The 22,604-nt window shown below is 46.7% G+C and overlaps 1 protein-coding gene and 1 long non-coding RNA gene across 2 annotated transcripts in view; one reads left to right on the top strand and one right to left on the bottom strand.

Annotated features, from left to right (window-relative positions):
- Positions 1-22,604, top strand: part of CHD7 (chromodomain helicase DNA binding protein 7) — a 115,399-nt gene that overhangs the window by 22,716 nt on the left and 70,079 nt on the right. Inside the window, 1 exon segment of the mRNA XM_032470074.1 lies at positions 12,903-13,333. Within this exon segment, the coding sequence (XP_032325965.1) occupies positions 12,903-13,333 (431 nt within the window).
- LOC116660492 lies at positions 8,947-16,501 on the bottom strand. The gene is made up of 3 exons (XR_004316040.1): positions 15,974-16,501; positions 15,312-15,313; positions 8,947-8,958 (listed from the first exon to the last, which is right to left on the bottom strand). It is a non-coding gene; the product is annotated as an uncharacterized LOC116660492 (long non-coding RNA).

Here is a 22,604-nt window from a genome sequence, read left to right as displayed (position 1 = left end):
GTCCGGGTAAGGTCTCGTGGTGCTTGGACAGGGCGGCGTGGGAGAGGTCATTAGCGGGTATTTCCTGTCTTTGTTAAAGTCAGATCCGACAGGATTTACATATTGGGCTGAAAAAGGTACATGAGGCTAAGTGGAGGGTCAGGGGTGACTCCACGTTTTTGGCTTCGCTGCTGGTGGAGTAACAGTTTATGGAGATGAAGTTTGGTAGAGAAATCAAGAATTTGTTTTGGAACTCATTGAGTGAGAGATGCCTGCATCCAGGTGGCTTTGTCTGTTAGACAGTTGTGCAGGGGAGTGTAGAGTTCAGGGGAGCTGCCTGGGCTCGAGAAGGAGCTTGGGGAATCGTGGGCCTATGGATGGGTGGGGGTCAGAGCAGTGGCACCTGCTGAGGGAGGAAGCACAGAGCTGCGATCCAGGCGTGAAGCCTGGGAGCACCTCAGAAGTGACAGGTCAAGAAGGTGACAGGAAGCCAGTGCAGAAAGGCAGGAGGAGGGAGGTCGCGAAGAAGCCGCACCTGCTGATGGGTCAGGAGCAGAGAGGGAGGGGCTGCTCTGCTGGACCGCTGTGTGGTTCCTCAGAGCGCTATCTGTTAGGAGGAAGGCAGCAAATATCGCCACTCTTCTGAGGATCCGGCTCAAAAGGGGAATAAAGACAGGTGACGAGAGCTGGGGGAGGATGTGGGGTTGGGAAGGGCTCGGTGACTGAGAACCTGAGTTGAGTGGAGGGTGTCGAAGGTGGAGGGAAGTGTGGAAAGGGAGGCGGGAGGCAGGTCCAGAGCAGGGAGGAGGGAAGCCTGGAAGCTTTCGACGCTGAAGTCGTCTGTGAGGCCGACTGCGTGTACATGGCCATTTTGAGGAGTGTCGCTCTAGGGGTGTCTGGGTGGGGCCCACGCGGTGTGCCCCGCCGGTGTCGCCTGGCTCTCGAGTGGTGAGCATACGTGTGCCCCTGCTGCCCGCCCTCAGCTGTGCCATGAGGGGTCCCTGTCCCTGCCTCCCTGAAGTCACCACTGCCTCTCTCCAAAGGTCTCAGCAGACCTTCCCTGGGTAGAAGACGTCCCTTGTGTGCACACCTTCTCGAGGTCCTGGGGCTCCTGGGAATGACACCTGCTTCTGTCCTTCCTGCCTCACCTTTCTTCCTTCCCTTCCCTGTCACCTCCCTGTGGTTTATTTGGTGTGGAAATGTGACTTAAGAGAATCACAAACCTGAATGAATTTTTCTACCTAAGTATCATTATTCAGTGCCTGCTGAGATGTTTAGTAAATATTGTGACACGCTGTATTGAGCAGAAACTAAACTTACTGGGAGAAAACCTTAGTAGATGTTAGTTAGATGTCTAAATAAGATTATGAATTATTGCAATGCACTTCTGAAAGTTTTCCTTTTTATCAGTGGGAAAAGTAGATTGTGTTTTTATTTGTATTTCTAATTCTGGTGTATCTCATTTAATTTTGCACTTTCTATTGTAGATTTAAAAATCAGTTTTATTTATTTTTTGTGTTTATCTCAGAAACTCCCTTGATATTTCCCTCTGGAATTATCTTCTTGTCCCAGTTCGCTTTCTAAATACTCATTTCTTTTTAGACATGTGGGGTAGTTATGTTTAAGCAGGGCTGAAGTGACGTTTTAACAGTAGAGAATATCAAACTATAGTGTGTCAGAGTTTGAAGTCTTCCAGGCCAGCTCACCTGCGTCTTCATCTTAGAGACAGGCAGTGGAGGCGTCTTGAGACAGTTGTCTTTGCACGTGATTGTTAACCGCCCCCCCCACCCCGAAAATGTGCAGACCCTAACCTCATAGTGAATCCTCCAGGCCATCCTCCTGTTCCTGCTTCAGGTAACTTATCACAGAGGCGCTGCCAATACAGAGAGAGCGATGCACCCAGGTGAGCCCCTGGCACACCCTGTCTAATGCGAGTGTACTGGGTCGGGGCGCACACTCACATCAGCCCCCGGGGGCTGCCACTGCCTTCAGGCCACTCCGTGTGCCCCCATTCCTGTTAGCTGGGTCCTTCCTGGTCCAGGGTAAATCCTTTCTGCGTGCTGTTTCCTGTTTGCCAGCTCTCCCTGGGGACGATGATGGTAGCAAACACAAACACTTGTGAGATTGTCCCAAGATAATTCCTATTTGTATTTTTGAATTTACTATCATAGAAGCAAAGCAAAAGAGAAAATCTTTAGGGTTCTTAAATTAGAGAAGTGGTTAGTGTTAGATGATTATTAAGTTTTACAACTACAGAGCTGTTATCCCAAGACTTTTGAATAATAACAATGTTAAACTATCACGAAAAAAGCCCCACTCCTTTGTTCGACGATGTTCATACATAAGTATTGCTCAAACACACCATCATGAACAGAGATATTCTGATTCATCCCCCTAAATTATGTTTTAAAAGAGAATATCAGAATATAAATATTTATATTTTAGGCATAAATGATATTTTTGTCAGAAGTCATCTGAAATTGTGCTTTTTCCAAAAAAGTGATGAATTTTTAAATATAAACAAGTTAAAAAATGGGAACAAATTACTCAAATACAAATTGTTACATAATAGCGTCTTTGCAGCATTTTCAGATGGTTCAGATATTTCCAAATAGACCCAAGCGCCTGAGGACTGTGGAGAAGGCTGCTTGGATGGACGCTGAGGTTGAGCTGCGGGGCGAGCCGTGGGGCGTGCGATCGGGGACAGCTTAGCTGAGAGAGTGCTGCTGTACCACCACCGTGTTTAAAAGTCTGTTCCTCTTTTGCTCCCTCACACTGAGTTCAGGGATATAATGGATCCCATTATAGGTAAAAGGTCTGTGACTCAGCCATCGAGCTACTCAAACTCGTGGCTGTTTTAATTGCCACCATTAAAGCTTTAGTACTTTTATCTCATAAAAATAGATATCATTGATGTAAAACGTGTGCCCGTGGAAGATACATTGGTACCTCTGCCCCGGTGGTTAGCTAATCATCCACTTGTGTTTGAAGTTAGTTAGGTTTTATGTAGACGGGAACTTGACCTAGATCACAGATTTGTTCAGATTTAGTCATTTAATTAAGAAAAACACTCACGTAGTCATGAGGGAAATATCTAGCAAGCATACTGTCTGAAAAGAGACTTGTTTTGTTTGGGTTTGTATTTTAACTACATTTAAGTGATGGCAGGATGGTGGATTTTCACCAAGCTCGTTCTTGAACCCAAGAGAGAAATGACGTTTCTCTGATTCTAACGTTGTGACTCCAACAATTCAAGGGGAATATGCTAGTCTCACTCTTTTGTCCCTTTTAGGCACATGTGTGTAAACTTACGTTTGGTAATTGGCAGTGTTCCTCTGCCCATCTTCTGCAAAGGGAGAATATCAAGGTGGGAAGGAAACTCTGAGAACACAGTGGGAGTCCAGTGTTAAAATGTGAAAAGCCGCTTTGTTCTGGCCTTTCCTCCAGGGTGCTCCTCACTGACAGTCATTCATTATTCATATTGCTGTGCACAAACAGGATAAAACGTCCCTGGAAGAGATCTGAAATGAGCACATCGCAAGAAAGTTTAACCTCCTAACCACTCTGCACAGTCTTGTCCCTCTGCAGTACAAACAGCAGCAAAGAACTGGTGGGGAAGTTCATTAAATGCTTTTCTCTTCCGCAGTTGTCATTGTGGAATTGGATTCGGTTAAGAGAAAACAAAAAAAATCTGACTGTAAAAGGATCTCAGATCTGAAGCAGTTCTAAAACTAAAACCTACCCACGCAAAGTATTTGGGAGCTAATATACATAAGCAGGCTTCTGTTCTTGCCCAGCTGTGTAGATTCAATTATAATAATTTTCTCAGTTGCGTAACATTGCTGTTTGTTTATTACGGCGTTATTAGTGAATGAACCTCCCTCTTTCTGACCCCTCAGCAGTGTTTATAAAATACTTAATTGTGCTGGTATCTTCTGTTTCATGTGTAGTTCCAGCTGGAAGGAGTCGTGGGGACAGTCCCCTTTAAGTGTTGAACTGCCTGTTTCTAAGGTGCAGTAGACTTCATTTTAAAATAAGTATCAGAAACCTTTAATGTTGCTTGTAGTGCAGTTTCGTTTCTTTTCTTTTTCTTTTCTTTTAATTGGCACAAAGATTTTCTTTTAAAGTCGTCCCGTGATGGTTTCCGTGCTAGTTAACTGTCTAGCGCAACGTCAGGCTCCTGCCTGTCACGGCTACACCCTTTGTTTCATCTGGGTCCTTCCACTCAGAGTGGGTCCCCCCGTCCGGCTCTTACCTCGCACCCAGCTCTCCTCGTCATCACAACTTCTCCTCCGTGAGGAGCCCTCAGCAGGAATGGGCGAGCTGCAGGGATCAGGGAGTGGGTGTGATGGCTGAGACGTGGGCTCTGCAGAGAGGTTGCGTCTCAGGGTTGACTCCTGACTCTTCTTATAACCAGCTTTTTGTGACTTTGGACTAGTGTATTAGTCTCCTCTAGTTAAAGTGGAGATAACTTCATGAGGTGGTTGTGAGCCCGGAACAGTGCTTGGCACAGATGGGCTCAGCGTGACCTCAGCAGAGTAGAGTCACAGAGGGACAAGGGAGTCCTGCTGTGCTGTCTGTCCTTATGTGGACAGAGAAACGTCTGGCATGGAAGTAGTGGGGGTGTGTATGTGTGTGTGTGTGTCCTGGATGGGAGAGAAAGACTGAAGAAACGTCAGATGTGAGTTGCAGAGGATTGTAAGGTACACATTGTCTATTGCTGCATAATGAGTGGCCGCAGATTTTGTGGCTTGAAAAAATACGGTTTTCTTCTCCTCCAGCTCCTATGACTCAGATTTTGAGTTGAAGCTTCTCTGGCTCCTCTGCTCCAGGCCACAGTCAGGTGTCCGGACTACCTTCTCATCTGGAGCCTTGACTGGGGAAGAATCAGCTTTGAACTTGGAGTCCCCTTGGATTGTGGGCACAGTACCCCGCCAGGCAGCTGTGGGATCCTGGGCTTCAGTTCTCGCCAGCTGTTGCCCGGCTGCCTTTGGCCCCTGCAGGCTGCCCGCGGCTCCTGACCTTGGTGGGCGTCTCTGTGCTTGCCTGCTCCCTTACGGCTGCCCCCAGAGAGGGCCCACACCCTCCTCACCAGCCCCGATTAAGTCGCACCAACAGACTATAATCGCCCCCAGAGTATCTCAAAACCGACTGATGTGGGCCCTTTCGTCACACCTGTGAAATCCCTCTAGGTTTGCCAGGCTCTGCTGGCGGGGAGTCGCAGGTTCCCCACGGTCAGGAGGTGGAGATCACAGGGGCGTCTTAGAATTCTGCCTCCAATAAGATGTGAGTGAATTTTTTATAGGAGCAAAGTAGTCTATCGTTAAGCATTTATTGCCACCTAGATTTGCTGGACTCACAGTCTCTGAATCCTGGAGAACTCGCCTGCAGTGTGTAAATTAGCTTTATCACCGAGCTCTTTATAAATGGATTTTTTTCCCCTTTAATGATTGTTCTCTTCCCATTTCTACACGAGCCCCTGGGAGTGTTCCATTTTAGATGAAGACACACCTTCCTTTCAGTCTACCGAGGTTTGACTTTTAAAATTCATAGGAATCGCATGTAAGTTACTTTTAACATTGACCTTTTTAGAGTAGGTGAAACCTCAGTGCAAACTTCGTATAGATGGCTCTTCCAGAGCCAAACTCCATACGCTTCACCTTTCTGATTTAAGGATCAAACTTAGTATTTACCAGTGATGCCAAAAACCAATGTAAATGTACAGTGAAAAAAAAAAAGATTGACTTGAACTAAACTATTTTTAGTTTGTAAATTTGGTCTTTGTCCTTAGTGCCTTTGAATAGGATCTATTTATGCAAAACATTTCCACCAGCCCGGAAGCACTGTCGTCTTGTGTTTTGCTGGTATGATCCCGGGTATCCTGGGTGGCTTCAGCTCTGGGTGTCAGCTGCCAAATTCAAGCCTCCAGACACCCCTTTGGGAATAGAGCAGACCTCAGAGATAACTTGAAAAAAGCAAGACAAATGCCTGTGAACTGGGAGGGGGTTCTCTGGAATCTCATTCCTGGACATTCGTGGAGTGGAGCCTACAAGGGGCGGGCGCCATATGCAAGGGAGTGAAGAAAGAAAAGAGAGAGAAGGAAGTGACAGTAAAATTGACTTTGTTCAGGACTGTGAGTGTGTTCATTATCTTCTCCATTTCTACTTTGAGAAAGTCACATCTGATAAAAAGGTTAACACTTGATTTACTGCCTTCAGGAACCAAGGCATTCAGAACAAGGCTGTATCTCGGATTCCTCTGATGGGGCCGTAGTTTGGTTTGCTTACTGTCAATTAGAGGCACCGTGCTGTCCATGCTGCAGACCCTGCTGCTTCTAAGGGGGCTGCTGTTGGAGGAGGCTGGGAGTTGTCCTCTGCAGGGTTGGTGAGGGGCCTGCTGCCTGCAGGGCCCCTCTGTGTTCCATCCCGGAGGCCTAGGAAGTTGCTCACCATTTCCACCATCAGCTTTGAGTTGTGTCCAGTTTGCACTGGTCTCTGTTTCTCTCCTTGGCCCCTCTGCAGTTCCCTTCCTTCTATTAAAAGTGCTTCAGGATAGGAGATTCTCAGGATCAGGGACGTGGTCTGATTACCTGCATGCACTTGTTGGAAAACTGACACATGTTAAAACATCATTCAAGTCTTCTCTCAATGATTAAGCTAATTTTCCCAGGCACTTATGAAGCAATGGAGAAACATTAAAAAAAAAAATCAAAATTTGAACATCACTTCAACTCTGTGCCTTAGAGGGGTGTGTGTGTTTGTGTTGGGTGGGGCTGACAAACATTGTTTCATGAGATGGTTTTTAAATACAAGCCGATTACTTCATCTGGCGCTTTTTCTAAGGAGAATTCACCTGTTACCCAAGTGGCAGAGCTGCACCCTCTGACCGGCACCTCCCACAGCCTCGGGGCGGCACCAGCCCAGTGTGCCAGCCTCGTGGCACACACAGGGGGAGGGGGGCGATGGGGCGGTGGGCGGGCGCCTGGTCTGCACTGGGAGGGAGTCCGATCCACCTGGACCCTCCCAGGCGTTCGGGAGGGAGGTCAGCCCTGGCGGGGCTTCACTGCTGTGCCGGCCCGATCACGCCAGCTGTAGACAGCCCACAGCCAGCGTGCACACCTTACCGATGCCGTGTGACTCTTCCGTGGTGTGGTTCCACCCTAAATACGTGGAAGGTGGCCCACATTCACCAGCTGATAGAAAGCTATTTAACATTAAATTTATCATGACCGGTTGGTCAATATTTTCGTTGTTTTGGACTCTACTCATCCAGAATGGGTTTGTAATTTAGATGCCATAAAAGTGGCTCATTGTTAATTTGTAGTTCTTTAAGATTTTTGTTTATGTGTGGATCTATTCTAAGGATAGAACACAAGTGAAAAAAACCAAAGGTTCAAAAGTGCCTTCAGATGATTTTTAAATGAGATATTTCACAGTAATGTAAGAACAAAATTTCAATCCTAAAATTTAATGATTCTGAGGGACACAGTAAGATAAGTGACCATGTTACGATTTTTCAAAATTCATTTTATTTAATTTAGTAATTTCACAGCGTGTGTATCATAATGGGAATTGTACAAGTCATCCTTATATGGTTAGCCCAATATTCGTGTTTTATTCCTACATGTGAGCATAATTCAGTAAGCTATTTCAGTGCATGTATATAGTTATATTTTATTTGTGGAGTCATATGCTAGCTTTAAAGACACTTGATAACTACTGCTTTGAGACGGGCGCCCCCACTGCCCCATCCCTGCATGGAGGTGACGGATTTGCCCTGCATTAGCTGTGTTGGTGTAACCCCGAGTGTGTTTTGAAGAGCATTTTCATTTAAGATATTCTTGGAAAAGGAGTGTCATGGCTAAATACCTGTAGGGCGCACTGTGTACTGTCCCCCCTCAGAGTGTAGTAAGGGCTTGGAGAGTTTTCCAGTAAAGAAAAAAAGCAGTGCTTACCTTTGGTTAGCCCGGAATTCTCAGAACTCATGTGGCCTAAGCTGTCTTTTCTTGGAACACAGTTTAAAATCCTAAACTTAAAAAATGTTGTTCTCTACTTTTTGCCTTCTCGAGTCACCTGACCAAGTGTGACATTGTTCACTTTTGTGTTTGTGTTCATAACTGCAGTCATTCAATAAATTTTTTTTTCCTAGAAATTGTTAAGAATGAGCTGAATAAAACTAACCAGTCTATGAAAGGCTTGAACTTGAGGCCCTGACTCTAATACCATATTAAATCAAGCAGAAAATATCCCAACCCTTGATTCTTTCCTTCAGACTATTTCTGTACTAAGATAAAATTATTTCAGTTGACCGTTCAGACTAATATCTGTTCATCTTGATCTGCTGCCCCACAAAGACAGTATTAAAAGCTTGCTTGTGATGCACTGTCAGGCCTTCAGTCACCCCGTCCCGGGCAAGGTTTGTAGCTCCAGCTGCTCCATCAAGGAAGGGGGCACCCCTGGCCAGCATCTGCCTCCCTGTGCGTCCCAGCCTGGCTGGCTTTTTCAGGAAGCCTCCTTGGTGTCGGCCTAGGGGGCGGGCACTGTGGCTGCCTGGTGTACTGCTCTGTCCTTAAATGTTTGTTGGATGAATAAATGAACTGGGCACCACATAGTATCGAGGGCTCTTCTCTGTAATCAGTGTCGTTGACAAGAAAGGGTTGTTACAATCCCAGTAGGACTTCACTGAACCTTTGCTGAACGCTCTTTTGAACCCTGGTACACTCTTTTTGCTGAAGATTGAGCTCTAGTGCTCATACTGGAATTCTTTATAAAAAGAGTACAGAGGGACCGAGAACCTGCGGGGTGCTGGAAAAATAAAAGTGAAGAAAGACAGTGACAGAAATGTGTCTCCAGAGCCATTTAAAAAAAAAAAAAACCCAAAACGAACTGTATTTTTCAATTTTACTTTATTGTATGTTTTTAAATGGAGGGACTGGGATTGAACCCAGGACCTCGTGCACGCTAAGCCTGTGCTCTGCCGCTGAGCTGTGAGCCTCCCTGTATTTTTCAGTTTTAAAGGCCTGCTGAACGTTAGTATTTTTATAGATGATCCAAATCATAGTTTAGTGTGTTTTAAGCTTGTGTTTGTTTTTAGTGGGTCTTAATTGGCCTGCCACTTCTCCCCTAGAATCTTAGTTTCTCTGAGAGCACAAGTGCCTGCCTCCCCGTAGCTTGATTTGTGGGGAGGGGCGTATCGCCCAGAAGTGCCCCGTTCCTCTTACCCAGTGGGTAGCATCTTTTCTTTATTATAAAGTGGAGTTTTGATTTTAGACATCTTTGTGTCACTCAGTAAATAGAACGTTTGTCCAGAGACGCCTTGTATCACCAGATGCTGTTGGTTTGCAGAGATTTACATGTTGAGAACAGTGAGAGAACTGTTCCTGCGACGTCATTCACTTGTGGTGCTCGACGTCGCGAACAGGTTGCGGCTTCAAGAATACAGTCAAGGCAAAACATGATGAAATAAGACAGCCTTTTAAGTTGGAAAATGCTGGTTAATGTTGGAGGGAAAACACACGTGCGAGAGATGAGAAGATTCTTCTTACACAACTTTTCATCTTCTTCTGATGAAGGTTCTTAAGGGTTTTGGGTCACCTCTGCTTAAAGGTAACAGAGGGACGGCCCTGACTTCTCCCACCCCAGTTCTTCTTTGGTAAAATTTACATCCTGTCTGTTCTGCTGTTTTATATATGACAGCTTGTTTGTGTGTTTGATTTATATGGTACAAGCATTGGAGTTAAGCATAAAAACGATTACCTTCAGTTTATGATAAATTTTTGGACAACACACATCTTGAATCATTTTTATTTATTTAAACGTCAGTCATTCTGTTTTAGTTCCAAAAGTGGACGGCACAGTCCTTATATCCCCCATAATTTTCCGAGAGGCATATGGAATTATAATAGAAAGTGTGTCAAGCCGAAAGTCCTGTAGGGTGTATTTAAAAATGCCTTTGGTATCTAACATTCTCCGCGTTTGCCCTAATAAATGAGGGGTTTTAGGAATGCCCTGTATGGCAATATCAGATGTTAATGGCATTGATTACCTGTCAGGCAGTGGGAATTGATGGGGAAATGTCCGCTGTAAAATTAAATAGCATTAGAGAAGACTGTACCGTGCGGGGGCGGGGGACATGGCTGGGCCTGGGAGACTTTGTCAGGGCATTACTGTGAGCTCCAGGTTTTTTCCCCCACATGATTAAGGCAGGCCATCTGTTCTTTGTTAAATGTTTACAAAAACAGCTTTTCTCTAAAAGATTTAAGGAGATGTGGGTCTGGTAAACACTATATTTCTGAGCACCTTCTCCACCCTCTTTCGGCTAGGACCAAAACACAGTTCTGCTGCATACCAAACAGGATTGATACCTTTTTTTTGTATTTGATCTTTACATTTTTTCCCCTTCTTAAGGAAGATTAAATTTTTAAGGGATACTAATTTATGGCTTCATTTATTCCTGAAAGGAACATCCGAAGTGATTTGTATGCTAAAGCGTAGATGAATTTTCAGTCTTTATGTCATACGTGTTCTGTGCTTTTTCTGACTCGCCGATGCGCACCAGGTGTCTCTCACCTGAGGCTGGCACCCGGTTCCTGGAGTCCGTGCCCCGCAGGTTACAGGAAGGTGCACGTGGCCGGGATCAGGGTGCCGTTCTGTGCCGGGAGCACCGCTCACGGGTGGGCTTTCCTCGCTCCTTCCCTTTCCAGGAAATGCTTTGTCTTCTGTTTCCTGAGAAATAGCTTGTCCTAAATAAGTTTGATCTCTGTGTCTCTTACAAAAAGACTTGGCTTTTCCCTTTTTCCTTATATTAGGGGATAATATGTAACAACTTCAGCCACATCAATAGAGGGAAACAGTTTAGTGACACCCTGTTCACGCTCAGGCAGTGGTAACGCGGAGAGCCCCTCGGCTGGCGTTTTTAGGGCTGCTGGTGGTGAGGGGAGAGAGTGGAAGGGAGCTTTTCTCAGTACTGGCTGGGTTGTGTTTCCCGAGTGTAGACGTGCAACTGTGTGCTTTTCCCCCCTCCTCTGCCCTTGTCTCTCTCCTCCTGCACATCCTTGCTCTCCTTCAGGGCCTCTCTCAGCCGTGACTTAAGAAAGGACTAATACGTATTTTAAGATTTCCTAGTACTGTAGGGTTTTGGAAGAGACTTTGGAAATGTCGAAACCAGATGCTTCTGGTTGGAATGATTTTCCCCAGATAAGACAGCTAGTGGCGGGGCCTGGGCTAGAATTGTCTCTCACCCTGCAGTCCTGGGCTCCTCCCGCACAGGCGCAGATGGAGAGCTGGAGGGAGGTTCGTCAGGGATCGTAGTGGGTTTTAGTGGGAACAGTACCACCAGCTTCTTTGCAGGCAGTGATTATTATTATTATTATTATTATTTTTAATGTTTTTGGATCCCTGAACACTTTGGAAATAAAGTGATGCCTGGGGCACCTGTCCCAGGAGGATGCCTGTGTGTGTGATTTCAGGAGCCCGACAGTCAAAGGGGCGCTGGATTTAGGAAATCCAGATTCAGATCTCAGTTCTCTCCCCTGTGGTGTGGCATCCTTACATTTTACTTCTTTTCTGAAAAATGGGGGCAAATTGTCACATTTTTGTGTGAGGTTCAGGTGAACGAGCTTCTGAAAGCACCTTGCTCAGTATGTGGCGTGAAATAGATGCTCTGTGAATGTTCGCTGTATTAGAAGCAATTTGTAGCACTTGGCGGGTAATGAGCAGTGGCTCCTGGGCTCCTCTCTTGTCCTCTGCAGACCTGGACCCAGGGTCTCCTGCGGCTCCTCTTTTGGAGAGAGAGATGGGCCTCACTTCTGTCTCTTGCGCCTGTAAATCCCTGTGCTCATCCTTCACCTGAGAGTCAGTGTCCACACCGAGCTCCGGCGTGGGGACTGGGTGGTGTCAGGGAGTAAAGTGTGTAACACGTGCCCAGCACATGGTAAGACTGTTCAGTACACACGAGCAGCTGTCACTGCTGCTGCTGTTCATGTTGTAGTTACTAGGAAGTGTCTGGAGAAGCATGGGGAAAAGGAAGAAAATGAGTGACATTTGCAGATATGATGTTGCAGTGTAATGGCTCTTAGATGTCATAGTTTATAGTGGGGACAGATGGTCCTCTACCCCTGCCCTGGTTTGGATCGGGAGCTGTGGGGCTGAGTCGCTGACCCCTCAGCGTCCCAGCCCAGGTGTTGGTATCTGCACTGTATTTAAGACCATGTCTGGGTATAGTGCTAGTGGATGTCAAAATCCTCCTGCAAAGCATGTCAAATTGACTGTTGGGGGTCTCTCTCGTAAAGCTTTAATCACTTTTTTATCAGTACAAGAAATCTAACCAACCTAAAGTCATTAAGTTTGTATATGTGCTTTTAATTTGACATTTCAATGTCATTTAAATCAGGAATGAGCTGTACTGTGTAAGATTTATGTGTTTACACTCAGATTTCAGACTTTCCACGGGCTCTGATTCTTACAGTGCTCAGTACACGTGTTCTTTTTAAAGGTGACTTAATTATATACCTTTAATTAGAGTTCCCTTTCCAGAGTGGGGAAAATTCTGCTCGAATCCCATCTCTGTGGCTTTGCTTTTGCTGCCGTTTTTGTCCTTCGTCATTTTCTACGTAGGTGCTAAGAACATGGAAAGTGTCTCCAGCTGAATGAGAAATTTTCTTCCTCCTGAACGGAATTTTTTTTTTTTTTACTGTATTACTAAGTTGCCCTTTTTAACCCTGTTGATTTAAAAGCTTTCTTGTTAAAGGAGTCTTTTTTTTTTTTTGGATGAGAGAAAATGATAGGTTTCACAACCGTGTAGCTGGTGAGGTTTGCTACCTTGACTATAGAGTAAGTTTCAGAAGCATCAGCCACTAACTTTCAGTTCCTTTCTTCACTACGAAGAATGATAAACTAATTTCAATTCCTATTTGTGTCTCTTAGCATTCTCCATCGGAGCCCTTTCTAGAGAAACCAGTGCCGGATATGACTCAGGTTAGTGGACCGAACGCCCAGCTAGTGAAGAGTGATGATTACCTGCCGTCGATAGAACAGCAGCCACAGCAAAAGAAGAAGAAAAAGAAAAACAACCACATTGTTGCAGAGGATCCCAGTAAAAGTTTTGGTAAAGATGACTTCCCTGGTGGGGTTGATAACCAGGAACTAAATAGGAACTCACTAGATGGGTCCCAAGAAGAAAAAAAGAAAAAGAAAAGGCCGAAGGCAAAAAAAGATCCCAAGGAACCGAAAGAACCCAAGGAGAAAAAAGAGCCCAAGGAACCCAAGACCCCGAAAGCCCCTAAGATTCCCAAAGAGCCAAAGGAAAAGAAAGCAAAAACTGCCACGCCAAAACCCAAACCCAGCAAGAAGTCAAGGTAGGCTGCGGGCAGGCGCACCGCCACAAACATGGTGTGGAAACTGAGACGAGGGTTATCACCTCTGGGGACAGGGTGGGACCACGGGTGGGACTTGGGGTGGGGCAAGGGGTGGGACCTGGTGTGGGACCTGGTGTGGGACAAGGGGTGGGGGCACTTTAATTCTTGTCCTCCTTGTTGAGCTTCTTTTTCACACACCCAAACTACAAAGTTAAGGGTTTTATGCGATCTAAAATGTAGGACTTAATGATTATGAACTAGTGATTGGGTTGGTAGCTTTTTAGAAACGTTACTGGATGAAAAAAATTTTTTTATTTTAAAATCACTTTCTTGTATTTTTGTGAAAATTTGTCATTTAACAAACAGAACCAAGCTACCAGCATAATTATTTGTGAGCTTCGACCACCGGCCTCACTTTCAGTGACAATGCAAAACTGGGTAAGGAGTGCGGAGACAAGGCAGGTCACTGTATTTCACTAGGCCTTTCAGTCCTGCTTCCTAGAAGCTGAAACAGGAGAATTAATTCTCTTCACTTGGCAGGCGGAGGAAGCCTTCCAGGGGCAGGGTTGAAATCCTAGTGGGCAACATGGGAGAAATCAAATAGCAGTTATCCGTTAGATACGCATTCAAGAATAGCAGAAATTTTAGGTTCTAGGAAATAGCCTCCTCCACGCCATGCTTCCCCTCCGTATTTCCCCCACCAACTCTCTGACCCCCCAGAAGGCATATTTATTCAGTAAGAAAAGCTGAGAGGAGAAGACATTGAAGACTAATTTTTTTCATTTGTACCGAACATTTCTTACAACTGTTCTGAACCGGTTCCAAACATCTGAATCTGTTTTTCAGAATATGGCTCATGTTAGAAAATATAGTTTCCAGATGGAAGTATGGGCAGGCTTGGTTAATCTGAACCTGTTTGCAAACCCCTTTAGGAGACACGCCCCACCTCCTACCCCCGCGGGCGGATGCACACACGTGCGCGGGCGCGCATGCGCGCTCGGCCCTGCGACCGATGCGCTCCACCTGAGCTCTGAGCCGTTCCCTCACGGGCTTTCCTGTGGGTCACGAGAAGGCACCCAGAGAGGGGGGTTTCTGTGACCAGAAAGTGCTGAAAAGTGAACGAACGAACTTGGGTTTTCAGCTTCCTGCTAAAAATATCTAAACACCCCAGTGCATTATTCTGTAGTGTTTTGAAACATTGAATCATAGTCATTTAAGAAAAATGTTGTCATCAGTACTTCTTAATGGGGCCCAGATCTCTGAATTACAGCTGGTCCTCCACATCTGCGGGTCCTGCACGTGTAGATATGGGGGCCCACTGTACTCTGCTGTTTTATCTAAGGGACTTGAGCACCCGCAGATTTTGGTATCCACCGGGGTCCTGAAACCAGTTCCTTGTGGAGACTGAGGGACCACTGTATATTCAATAACTCAATCTTAAAGGTAACTGAATATTTGCATTTACTTAGGAGCATTCTTTGGTACCTCAGTATGTAGTCTCTTAATTGAAAACCATTATTTTTTTCTCCTTATGAGCACTCTTCTAAATTCAAAATCCATTATAAATTCTGTTTTCATTTACTTAAGAAATGTTTTATTAAATGCTTACTGTTTGTAGGTACTGTGTTAAGTCTTAGAGATGTGAGCCAGGAGGACATGGTTAGAATTTGTCTGATTTACGAGGGTTTTTAAAAAATCCATAATTGCCTAAATCTAAGTATTGTGCTCTTGGTGGGCAGGAGCGTGTGCTTTATTTCTCCTAAGGAGAAAGAAATCAAAGCGAAGTATAAAAAGAATACATATATAGTTTATGCTTAAAATGTAAGAGTGTATGTTCTAAAGAAGATTCCTGGAGCTGAGAAAACACATCACTGAGACTAACTGTAGCCTCAAGATATACCTGTCTTCAGTTTTTATCTTAATTTTTTAAATTTATCACCTAACAGTAAAAATTGATGAAGGGAAAAACACTTGCTACATCTTGGATACTTGTCATAAATGTGCAAATACAGTCTTTTAAGTTCTCGGTCTACCTCAGACTGACCCTATCTTTAAAAATGTACTTTAGCATATATCCTTCCATCCCGTAGAATACATTGGGGTGGACATTAAGTTGCCATTTTTAACAATGAAACTTGTTGAAATTTCCCTAGTAACTGTAAACAACCATCAGGAACGTGGGAAATCAAATCCAGCCAGCCTGGGGCCGCCTGCCTCCTGGGTGCAGGTCCTGATTCTGTCTTTGTCCCCTAGAGGAGCCTTCAGTGCAGGCCCGTCTGCACGCTCTCCGCAGCCCAGCCTGAAGTTTGAGTCTCCGTGCGGGGTGGGCACTGCTGAGTCTGATGGCTTTGTGCTATAGTTGCATGCCTTTGACAGGAGGAAGGCACGAGTTGTCTTTTCCCAAGGAGAAAGTCTAGTACTTTTCTCCTCTTTTCTGCTTTTGACTAAGTCTCAGTTGATGCCTCCCTCAGGTGACAATTGTTTTTTCCCCAGTGGTGTGAAAATAACTGAGTGGAACACTTCTTTAGCGCATGGAGGTACGTGAGGAGAATGGGGCTGGTGCAGCGTATCCCAGAGACGCGGGAGTCCACCCCGAGGGTGACAGAGAGCGTTTGAGGCACCTCTGCTGGCCCTGGCAACTTGATCCTTGTGGGCTTGCTGATTTAGGATGAAGTGTGGTGAGAACATTCCTGGGGTGTTTTCCTGTCACTGATGGTCAGGTGGGGATGGCTGTCCAAGAATATGGTAACTGAACAGAGGTTGCTGTTACATCAACAAACCAGCCCATTATTTTGTTGCACTGTGGTGTTTCTGTTGGTCAGATGAGTGAAGTGTCTTCAGTTGTACTCCCGTTGTTCCTCTAAGTCTACAAAGGAAAAAGCATCCCTGAAGCAAGGATAAGTAGATTGCATACGGCTCCATGTAAATTCTGAATAGCATAGCAGAATAATTATGTAAATTGAATATGCAGTGATGAAGGTAATAGGGGGTTTGGGTTATGTTAGGACTGGGGTTGAATTGCCATAGCAGTTTGCTTTTAAGCACTGAAATACAGCAGTGGCAATTTTGTTTTGCAGAATGTTATGTGATACCGGTTATTTCCATCCTTGAATAAGTTAACTTGATGAATTTGTTTATACAGAAAATAATTCTCCTACAGAGGGCTGAAACAGAGGGAATAAACAGAAACAAAGAGAGAAATTTACTGTAGACCTGCTCACATCTTTCCTGTTTAGCCCGTATGCGGCGTCACTGGTGAGAGTCCACCAACAGACGTGCTGTGCTCTGAGCGGGCGCTGACGGCAGTGACCCACTGGAGGTCCACGTGGTGTCCGCGCAGGAGAGGGCTAACTGTTCTGTGGCTCAGTGATGGAGGACCTTGTTTCACGTAGGGGCCTAGTTTCCTTGGGTGCCTTCGTGGTCGTCGTCTTACTCCCTGTCCTCCCACTTCGTTCCCTTGAAGTCCCCGGGGCTTGAATTTGTGGCCATTCCCTGTGAACAGGCCCTTTTGGCAACCAAAATATAATTAGATCTGTCTTACCTACGCAGGGGAACCTAAAAGAATCTGCCCAGAAGCTGTTATGTAGAATGGGAGTGAAACAGAAAAAGGTGTTAGCATTTCAGAAAGAGAGACTTAAAATCTTAATGATGAGAAAATGGGCCACACACCTCTTTTCTTTTAGGACTGCATCTCCCCACCCTCCCCTTTCCCTTTTACGTTAAATATGTACTTTTCTACCTGTTTCCCCAGTGCGTTCCCCAGGTGTCCTTGTAGCTTTCAGATATTGGCAGTTACTATTGCAAATAAAAGCTGAGGCCCTTGTGGCCTGGAGAGGACGCCGCCTCGCACAGAGGGTTCCCAGGGCTGAGCTACGAGGATGTGCGCTCTTCTTTTCAGTCGTGTGTGCTCTGGCCTGTGAAACTAGAAAATTTGGAGGAAGTGCTTCCTTTGAAGGACCTTTGAAGGCTTCGGTGGTCCGTTTCGCTGCATAAAGATTCTTTGAATGTACGTAAGGAAGGGAGCTTGGCCACAGGCTGTGACTTCGCTGCTGAAGCTCCAGGGAAATGAAGCCGTGGGGTGGGGGTTTGCCTCTCAGGCAGTTTCGGGGAACACATCTTGTTCCTCGCTCCCCAACATTGCAGTTAGTGGAAAACTAAAATGCTCCTTCTCCATTAAGAGTGAAGATATTTTAGACTGGGAAGCAAGCCCACTGCTCTTATTTTTAAGAAACATAAAGTACCAAAAACACAGAGTGTATTTTTTGCATATTGCACCATCATTAATATTTATGTTGCGACTTTGCTCCGAGGAACTGAGCTTTTCAGGTGTTGTCTTCTCAGTGATGAGCTAAGAGAGTGGCAGCGTTTACCTGAGAAACGCCTTTATTCAGCCAGCAAGCCTGATACACACGTCACAGTGTGCTCTTACACATGTAAAATTTCTCAGACACAGAAACAAACCATTCAACTCATTTTGTTAATAAGTACAGAAAACCTAGATAGTCAGATGTCTCCCCATCGGGTAATAAAATAAACCCACAGCTTCTCTTCTTTCTGCTTTTTTGTTCTTTCTTTTACTTGCCTGCTGTGACTTAGGTTTGACCTGAGACACTGGGTAACTGGACAGACTGAGTTAAGTATTTTGGATACTATGCCTGCAGATGAGAGTAGAAGTTTCTTTAATGTGTGGTCACAAAAAGGACTTTTGAGCCCTTTGGGTGTTGGAGAGGAATAAGGAAGAAAAAGTGCCCATGAGTCGTGTGTCTGTCCACTGGCCTGCCCTGTCCGGTCCCGGTCATTAAATCCAAGCTCCAGGCCAGGGGTGTGACCAGGTGCCCCCTTCCCTGCTGGTCTCAAAGGTCATCTTCTCTTTGACAAAGAGGCCATGAGGTCTTTTTAATCCCAAATCCTTCTTTCCTTCGAGGTTACCACCTCACAGCCTTTCCTTGGCAATGACAGGCCACATACATTATGGGCTTTCCTCTCTCTGATTTGTCCTCAGTGAGTGGAATGAGCAAGGAGGGAGAGCTGTCCCCTGCTTCTAGTGTGGACGCTGGCATCTCTGATGGCCCGCGGCTCAGTGTGCACTCGCTCGGGGCAGAGAGTGCCCAGCAACACTGACCCAGGGAAGCAAGGTCTGCTGCCGCCTATGCTGGGCTGGATGCAGGGATGCACCACACCAGGCCTGCTGGAAGCTGGTGCCCGTGCAGTGAGCGACCGTGGACATCGTCACGGTGGAAACTGGTGCCCGTGCAGTGAGCGACCGTGGACATTGTCACGGTGGCCTCCTGTCCGTCTGCTTGATGTGGGGGGTGGGGGCGAGCTGGTTCTTGCCCATCAGATGGAAGTGGAGCCATGAGGGTGGCTGTTACAGGGTGGCTTTTCTGGAGACACATTCCTTTGAAGTCTTTCTTAAATGGAATTTTAGGATGGAGTGTGTGCTGCCGTAGTAGATGTGGTTGTGATGTTAGAATTGGAAGATGACGAGCACAAGGAATCGGGGGCTGATTTCCAAAATTATCATGAAAAATGGCCACAGATGTGAAAATGCTTTTGAGGAGTATGAAATTCTGTACATGCGCAAAACCTGTCCCACGATACATGAAGCTCTTTCTGCCAGTTGTCTTCTGCCCAAAGCCCTGGAGCCATCGGGAGAGCGTAGGTCACGGCAGGGGCCAGCCTCCCTTCAGCGCCCTCCCCGCAGATGTCGGTGCCCGGGCTCTGAGACGTGAGTTAAATAGAGAGCTAGTGAGTGTGAACTAAGGAAAAAGGCATGTATCTCTCTCTCTCTCTTTTAATGTTAGAAAGACAACAGCCCTGAAGTTCGATTAGAATACTGATTTTATACGTGGCCCGATTCCTGTAGGAACAGTGTGACCTCCCGGGAGCTCTGCTTCTCCTGTTGGGGTGGGCGGCGAGGTCCCCTTTTGCTCTGCCTAGTTCTCTACCTGCAAACATCGCCCGGTGAAAACGGGGGCGGGCCGCACGTCCCCGTGGTTGTCTTACCCGCCCCGGCCGATCAGAGAAGGTACTTACAGATCTAGGGGTGGGGGGGTCTGCGTGCTAATGCTCCCCTCACTCGCCCCCTTCCTGGGTCGTGGGAATGCCCGGCATGAATAGGAGTAGCATCTTAGAAGTTGACACGAGCAGCCGAATGCTGGGCCCTGCTGTCCGGCACTTGGAGGAGTGTGCTCTGGTAAAAGGGCACCGAGAGGCATGCTTCCTGCCATGGTTTTCTGGCGTCCGGCGTGTCCAGTTCTTTCTGTTGCGTTCCGGTGCCCAGAGCGGACGCCGAGCTTCTGTGGTGGGATGACGTACTAGCCAGCGAGGCTTCTGAGAGATGTGAATTCCACCCGTAAAACTCAGTAACCTTTAGATTTTCAATGATAATTCTTGACTGCATGATGTCTTTTTTTCCCCCCATCTGGAATACAGTCAGCGTTGAAAATGGGGTTGAGCTCCTTCAGGAGAGCATTCTACTATCCTTTCTCATTTTATTACCATTCTTCTTTAAAAAACAGTCAGCTCAGAACAGAGTTTGAAGGTTACTGGAAGGGCTGCCCGGGGAAAATCCCGAGTAGAGAAGACATTCCCCAGGAAAGGTTTCCAAGGCCTGAAGGGTCCCCCAAAAGGCCAGGCCGGCGCCAGGCTCATAAAGAGGTGTCCACGAGGAGGTGAAGCGCCTTGGGGCTGGGCCCAGGGCGCAGGTGCAGGCTGTGGAGCCACTCGGGTCCCGCCTCAGCCCTGGGGCTGCCGCTTCTTAGGCTGAGCGTGGAACCTCTTTGACCCCCCCCCCCATCTCCTCATCTTCAGACAGTCTGCCTGTGAGATGTAAAGGTGAGGCACGTTGAGTTTGAAGTACACATTGTGACTGGAAGGGAGTTAGGTTTCTGTATCTTGGATGACGTTCTTCGCCCTTCCTCAGTTTGGCATAGTTAACGTGCCCTGGGAAAACCTGGTGCTTCTAAGGGCAGCAATCCGGATTAAATTATTTGTCTTAAAGTCAGAGGACTTCAGAAGTCTTAGTGGTAACTTGTCGTTGGCGTTTGTTGGGCAGAAGTAAAATAGACCCCCCCCTTCCCCTTTCACTTCTCAGCTCTTCCTTCTTCTCAAGTAGAAGCAGAGGGTGAAGGATTTGTGGGTGGCGTTCAGGAGCTGGCGGGAGACAAGTCACCTGCTTAGAGTGAAGGTTTGGGTGCCAGGCCGGGCAGCTCAGCGCCCGAGGGCTGATGGCCGGGGGCAGGCGGGCAGGATGGGGGTCTGGCTTCTGTCCCGCACCCCCCCGCCCAGACGCTCTCGGCCTCGGGCGGCCTTGTTGGGATCTCAAACGTCTGGACGTGCGCGGGCCACTGCTGGGCCCCGGCCTGAGGAGCACCGGCCTTGATGTTTGGGTTTCTTGTCTTTCCCGCAGAGTCTGCTTTGCCTCTCATCTCATTAGTTTATTCTGTCGTCTGCATTTTATTACGTTACAGTTTAGCTGTGAAATGAAATTTTAGTCTTAGAACTTTACCTAAACATTTTGTTGTGTTGGGTTAGTTTTGCCTCAGGGTGTGTCACATTTTATGTTGCCCTCATTGATCCTTTTAACTTTGAGTACTTTATCTTGTCTCTTCTTTAGTTTGCCTCTTTATCTTTTAATTTTCTAATTTTCATTGTTTGAAAACTTGGAGGAGGATCCTGTACTCTTAAGTCGAGCGGCCAGACACCTGTCTACCAGCACTGAGCCCATGACCCCAGTGGCTCACGTGTCTCATTATGGCAGCCTAGAGCTTTCCGAATCGTGCCAGGCCACACACACCCTGTGCCTTGAACATCACTCACTTCTCATCCATGACCTTCAGTTCTTTATTTAAAAGTCTTTTGAATATGTGAAAATCAGGGTATGTTTCAATACTTTGTGCTCCTCTGAGAGACTGTCGTGTGACACTTTGGCTTGAGTCCCTGCAAATGAATCTGTTTCATCTTCATGACCCCAGCCTCAAAGTTGAGTGTCCTCACGTGTCCCATCGGAGGGGTCTGTGTGACGGAGATGCCCTCTCGCTGTCGAGACATCTTCACTGCCTGACTCTGTCCTTCTCATCACACTTGGGTCCCTTTCAACCTTTTTTTCCTTTGGGGACTTAGATCTTTAGGCCGATGCTCATGAATGTTAACTGTCTTATACGTTGTAGTAAGTCAGGGCAGCTAGCTGGCTTTCCAGGAAGTTTTGGCCCTTTAACAAGTCTGTTTGAAAAACCTACATCCTTACTCACCAAAAAGAACTTGTTGCCTACGTGCTTTGTCTTGGCTCAGATGCCTGTGTCCAGCCCCACTTCAGGTGCTGTCACCCCGCCCGCTGTTGTGGTCTCTTTCAGTCGTTTGCTGATTACGGTCCTTCCACAGGTTGTTTTTTTCTGAGTGTCCCTTCACGTGACAGCTAGTCCTCTCTGCGGGCAGCTCGTTCCTCGGAGTTCTCCTTGGGACGGTGGAGGCTTTGGTCACGTTGGGGGCAACCACAGAGCTTTAGAGCTTGGTCTGGCAGAGGTGACGTCAGTGTCACTTAGCCATGGACCCTGTGCACGTCCACGCCCACCAGTGTGGCCTCCGTCTCATGGTGAGACATGACATGCGGGCAGCGCTGGTGGAGGGACTGCGGCCCTTCCAACGCCAGCAGATCCCCAGGGAAATGTACCCTTTCCAAGGTGTCAGGGGCTTGTCCAGCTTCCAGAGCTGGTGGCTCTGCGTCTCGGCCACACCCATCTTGACGAGCAATAAGGATCAGGAAGTGAAAGAACTTTGTGAGTAGGGAGGGGAGGTGTACAGGTGGACTCTTCCTGAAAAATTGCTAGGCTTCACTCTCTCGGTAGCGTGGTAGCCCCGCTTTCCCGAGCTTCCTTGACGTCTCATCCTAGAGACAGAATCTCTGTGCGGTTTTCTTGAGTGAGTTAGCGAGGAGAGCGCTCAGAGCGGCAGGTGCACAAAGTCAGGGCCGTGGACGTGTCTGTGGTCGTTATTCCTGTGACTTGTACTGTTTGGTTAAGTTGATCAGCTAACGTTTATAAGTAACCCGCCTGACCAGGCACTAGGAATACAGAGATAAATGAGACACAGTTCCTTTTTTTCTTGGACTTACAGGATAGTTGGAGAAACACACACACACACACACACACAGTGCTTTGGTTTTATTGCGTCGCAGTAATGTCACTACCCAGTTTTGTGTATTTTAAGTATCCCTGGTGTGGGTCCATCATGTGCATGTAGGTGGAGTGTGGTCTTCCTAATCCACACTTCG

Source organism: Camelus ferus, chromosome 29 (assembly GCF_009834535.1).
Source record: "Camelus ferus isolate YT-003-E chromosome 29, BCGSAC_Cfer_1.0, whole genome shotgun sequence".
NCBI lineage: Eukaryota > Metazoa > Chordata > Mammalia > Artiodactyla > Camelidae > Camelus > Camelus ferus.
This window is presented reverse-complemented; position numbering and strand designations above follow the sequence as displayed.